Source organism: Saccostrea cucullata, unplaced genomic scaffold (genome assembly GCF_032062105.1).
Source record: "Saccostrea cucullata isolate Sc308-1 unplaced genomic scaffold, CSIRO_AGI_Scuc_v1 ctg20743, whole genome shotgun sequence".
NCBI classification, from domain to species: domain Eukaryota; kingdom Metazoa; phylum Mollusca; class Bivalvia; order Ostreida; family Ostreidae; genus Saccostrea; species Saccostrea cuccullata.
Genome location: NW_026936861.1, coordinates 2,495 through 7,470, shown reverse-complemented (window position 1 = coordinate 7,470; position 4,976 = coordinate 2,495). Strand labels below are relative to the sequence as shown.

The following is a 4,976-nucleotide window of genomic DNA, read 5'->3' as shown; positions in this document are numbered from 1 at the left end:
CTTTACACCTCCGTTAAAAGGGCATTAAAAACGGAATCCCCGGAAATCCTCGTGCACTTGGTTGGATCATGGACCAACAAGGAAAAGCATTCTCTGATGTTTGGTCATACCCGCTGTGAGCCCTATGTATTAATCAGTTCCTAGTTAATCGAACATTTCGTAGTCAAATTTAGTATCAAATCAAAGGTCTTACAATTGATATAAAATTAGTTAGTTAAAATACATCCAATTTTTAGAATATATTGTGTAAATTATTGACAGAAAATTTGATTAAACAAGATTATCAACAGTCTCGTTTGAAGTTTATCAATTTGTATGTTCTGTGGTTCATACAATGACCTTGTCAGCAAATACGATATATCATTGAATCAAATGCTGACCGGCGTTTTACATTTTCATTGCTTGGTTCATTATTTACACACACACTGAATTAGCGACAAATTGTTCCCTTATTTCCAACGCATGACAAGGATCACACGGTGGGTGTGTCCAGTCAGCAGGTGATATTAACTCCTCCATGGCACCTGATCCCATCTCCTAAATTTTAAGATCCATCTTTGCTCGGCTCCTGATTTGTATTATTTGAATAGACTTTTGAGCTTGAATGCTGTTTGTTATCTCCATATTTAATCTGTAAAATAGGACATATAAACGACAATAGACTTTTCGAATTGATGATTGAAAAAAAAACCCATAACATCAACATTCCTGTAAGAAGCCTCCTTTTTCTTTGTAGTTTAATTCTTTTCTATCTTTATTGCTTTTACATAACTCAAAACTTTTAAAGCACAAAGAAATAGTTATAAAAGAATCGGTACCAGTTTATACATTACTAACAATTTTAAGTTTAATTACTTCTTTTTTTTTTATCATTTTCAGGGTCTTTTTCTACGATTTATATTGAAGAGGGTTCCGATGTCTGCATATCATTCTCACAGGCTGAAAAAATTGACACAGATAGAGAACTCAGAAGAGAAAATCGTGTACTATGTATCCAGTTCAATGGGTCAAAAGAAATAGGGTTTATATTCAATTCAATTTTAAGTGAACCATTTACCTGTACTACAAACGACTCCTTTGTTTCTGTTTGCATTGGAAATATAACAAAAGATAATGAAGGAGTTTACTCATATTACCTACTTTCAATGTTGCTGAAAAACAGAACATTGACATTAGCCAGTAAGTAGTAAAACTCATATCACCAACTGAGACTAATCTAATACATGTACATACAATCAGCATTATACAGTCAATAAAATACATTTAATTTAGTAGCAGGTGTAACAAAGCTTATTGCAATCTATACTTGATTTTCATAATTAAGAAGCTGATGGCGAAATACAAGTCTTTTTAATTTTAATTCATTTTATCATGTTAAAAGTTTGGTAAGGGGTTACAATATGTGAACAAAATGTGCTATGTGTCTTACGAGAATTTTTTTTTTTGGAAAAATTACAATTTAGTGTAATAATGAATTTTTACCAAGTTCATTTGCTTATGTCTAGGATACAGTGTTTTTGGTTGGCAATTTGAAAATTTCTTCTGGTTGCAAATTTACATTTTTCAAATTGGGATCTATTTTGTCTAAGCCCTTTTTTTTTATTGTTTTCTTGCCAGCAATGGACAATATTAATGACTTACATGATCATGTAGAAAGGAAAAGAGAGGTACAAAATGTACATTCGAATTATGAGCGTATTATCATCATACAAACAGTTTGTCTGCTAGCTGTTAATGAGGCAAATTTGAAGATGTAAGATACCTTCAAATTGTGACCAATTTATCCCCACCTGGGGTTTTGAACCTTTCGCTAAGGGATGATGATTTTACATTTTTGGAATAGGGATCCTTAATTTATTCTGTCAGAAATCCAAGGTTATGCGTTTTTTTTTCAATTCAAATCGCTTAAGCATTAAAGTAGATGTATAATACTACATTAAGTTATTAAAGGAGCATACTGCATTTTAGATAATTTTAAATTTCGAACGGACAGTTCTTGCATATACTGTAAAAGGTGAAGATACATGTAACTAAAGATAACGAAAAGTGATCGATCTTAAACACCTTTAAACAATATATGTGAAGAGAGCATAAAACACGCAATTATTTTTGTCAGTTTCCAAAAAAAAGGCTCAGATCCTCTTTTTTTAATTTAGATTTTTGAAACTTTTTAAACAGCCTCTCCGGTTGTACATCAAATGAGTCCTAAGTATATTGTGGAGGGAACAAATTTCACGCAGAAATGCCTTTACGATGCTGGAAAACCTCCTGAAACCAGACTGCATTGGACCAAGCAGGGCGACAACAATTTCAGACAGCAAGGAGATACATTGAGACTGACCAATGTTCATCGCTTTAGTTCCGGTACTTACATATGCACAGCAGAAAATCAGTTTTCGTCAGAAAACAAAGGACAGAACAGTCAGTCATTGATTGTCGATGTGCAATGTGAGTTTGAAATATATAATCAGAAGTATGTATCAGGAATCAATTTGAAATATTATCGGTATCAATTAGCCATCAATAGTCATGGATAATACTTTTGAATATCCCCTAACATTTTTTTTTTTGCTTTAAAACTTAACATTGCCATCAAGGACCTTTTGGGGGTTCCTTGTCGTCTTACTCTTACTATTAGCATACTAACATTTTTAAAAATTTTTGATAAGCGTTTTCCAGGTATCCCTTATTTTACAGATTGTCTCGTCTGATACAGAGTCTGTAATTTAATCGCAATTTGCAATGTACACACATCTGAAATGCTCGCTTTTGAAAAAAAAATGTGTGCTTCCTCTAGATTTTTAGAGTTTTGTCTGGAGTTTTCTAGAGAAACAACACAAAAATATATCATTAACTGATGATCCATGGTCTAACCCCTTGGCCTGACTTGGCCTCTAAGGTGGCACAGCCTCTATTTTGGCCTCTAATTAAGCTCCAACCCAATATTTGTACAGGACTCAATTTTGTCCTCTCTTAAAATTTTAGCTTCAATTTTGGCCCCAACCAATATTGATTTCTTTTCAAGCTAAATGGGCTGCATTTTTGAGAAATTAATTTTTCTGTTAAAATGTTCTTTAAAGGGGCATGTACACAATTTCAACTGAATGTTTAAAAACAATTTAAATGTGTAGACAATTCCTGCCTAAGGCATGATCAGTAAAAATTTGAGCATAATTTGCTGATTAACAAACAAGATACAGAGTATTAAGTTCTTAATAATGTAAACAAGACTCGTGCCCAGTTTTTTTTCTACATATAGAAAATATCATATAATAACAAAATGAAATTTAGCAAATAAATAGTAACTGTCGAATCATATTTAAAATGTTATCTTTTTTTGTAGTTATCTACTTTGAACGAACATATATTAGTATTTTAACCTGTGTAAACAAAAACATTTCATATACCTTGTTTACATAACAAAGGTGTAGAGCTCTAAATCTGTCTTGTATCTGGACAACTGACGTTCAAATTTTTGATGATCATTAGAAAGACCCTCGTAAAATATTTGTAAAAATGGGGAAAAAAAATAGATTTTGGAATATTGGCTGAAACTGTGTCCATGCCCCTTAAATGATAAACCTGATGAAATTCAATCTTTTATGGTCAATTAGATTAAAAATTAAGTGTCAAATGTTTTCCGAAGAAAGATGTCTGTACATTGGAATTGCAGTATAATATGAGAAATCAATATTGTACAGGACAACAATAATCAAATTTTGCTTCAAAGTGTTTAAATAGTTCTTCCAATACAAATATGAATAACAGATTTTTACAAACATCCTTTTTTGCTGTCAAAGAAATAGTTATGATTTTCCCACAAATATTTCGAATATCAAAGTTACAGCTCATAATGCTTACAGATTTAAACGATTTTATTGTTTTTTTTATTGGTGTTTTTTAAAGTTAGAAATCAGAGGCAAAACTAGACTCTTGGCTAACTTAGAGGCCATATCAGGCCTAAGGGCCAGGCCGGAATTTAAAGTATGTCGAGTTTCAGATTGTTTAAAACAATCACGTAAGGAGGATGAACAAAAAGTATGATTACTTAATTTCATTTTGCATGTTTTTAGATCCTCCAAAAGTGGTGCCTTTTATCAATCGGGATACCATAGAAGGAAGGAACCTTACCGTTCAATGTTCTTTCGCTGCTGGAAATCCTTCTCAAACCACCGTTTACTGGACTGATGGCTCTGGATTTAAACAGAATGGAAGCTTTTTACATTTATCATGGATCCAGAGAAACAGAGCTGGTACTTACATTTGTACAGCAGAAAACACCTTCAGTATAGGATCTACAGGAACAAGCAGTCAGTCTGTGAAAATCAATGTTCTGTGTAAGTTGTAAATCATATACAAATATTGCATAACAATGTTCTTTTTGCGCTTCATTTTCAAAAAGTAAGTACTAAATACAGTGCAATGGCAAAAAACACTGATATTAATTAAATCAGTAGATTATATACAATCAAACACATATCCGAGAAAGCGATTTTGGGATTTACCTTCTCGAGATTGAAAATGCATATGGAAGATCGCTCATGTATGTCGATGTTATTCCTTTAGGCGAGTATTCCATTTATTTTATACTTTTACATACAATTTTAACTATGACAGTTGATGGATGGTGAAAATATACATATACATGTAACCATATTTTATTCAGGAAACTTTTCAGTAATGCATGGATGCAAAAAGTCTTATGAGTTAATATTCCTATCAAATGAGAATGCTTGGGATTCTGAATGATTCTTTTTCTAAATCATCTGCATGCAAATTTGTCAAACATGCTATAGACATCTCTAATTAGAATATGTACAAATCTATTTTATTACCTCTTAATGTTTTAATATAATTGAGGTAATCTTATTTTGCTCATAGTTGTATTGACACTGAAAAGAAAACAAATCTATGATCATGATATCATAGTATAATTTATCCTTAAATTTTGCAAAAAAAAAATTCTTATATCTAAA

General features: G+C 31.8%; 1 protein-coding gene across 1 annotated transcript; it reads left to right on the top strand.

The window, feature by feature from the left end:
* Positions 1-879: 879 nt before the first annotated feature.
* LOC134246770 (contactin-1-like) lies at positions 880-4,348 on the top strand (the record flags this gene model as incomplete). Its single annotated transcript, XM_062729130.1, has 3 exons — positions 880-1,179; positions 2,179-2,448; positions 4,074-4,348. Coding segments are annotated over 3 exons (845 nt in total), but the record flags the coding sequence as incomplete, so codon positions are not given.
* Between the last annotated feature and the right edge of the window lie 628 nt (positions 4,349-4,976).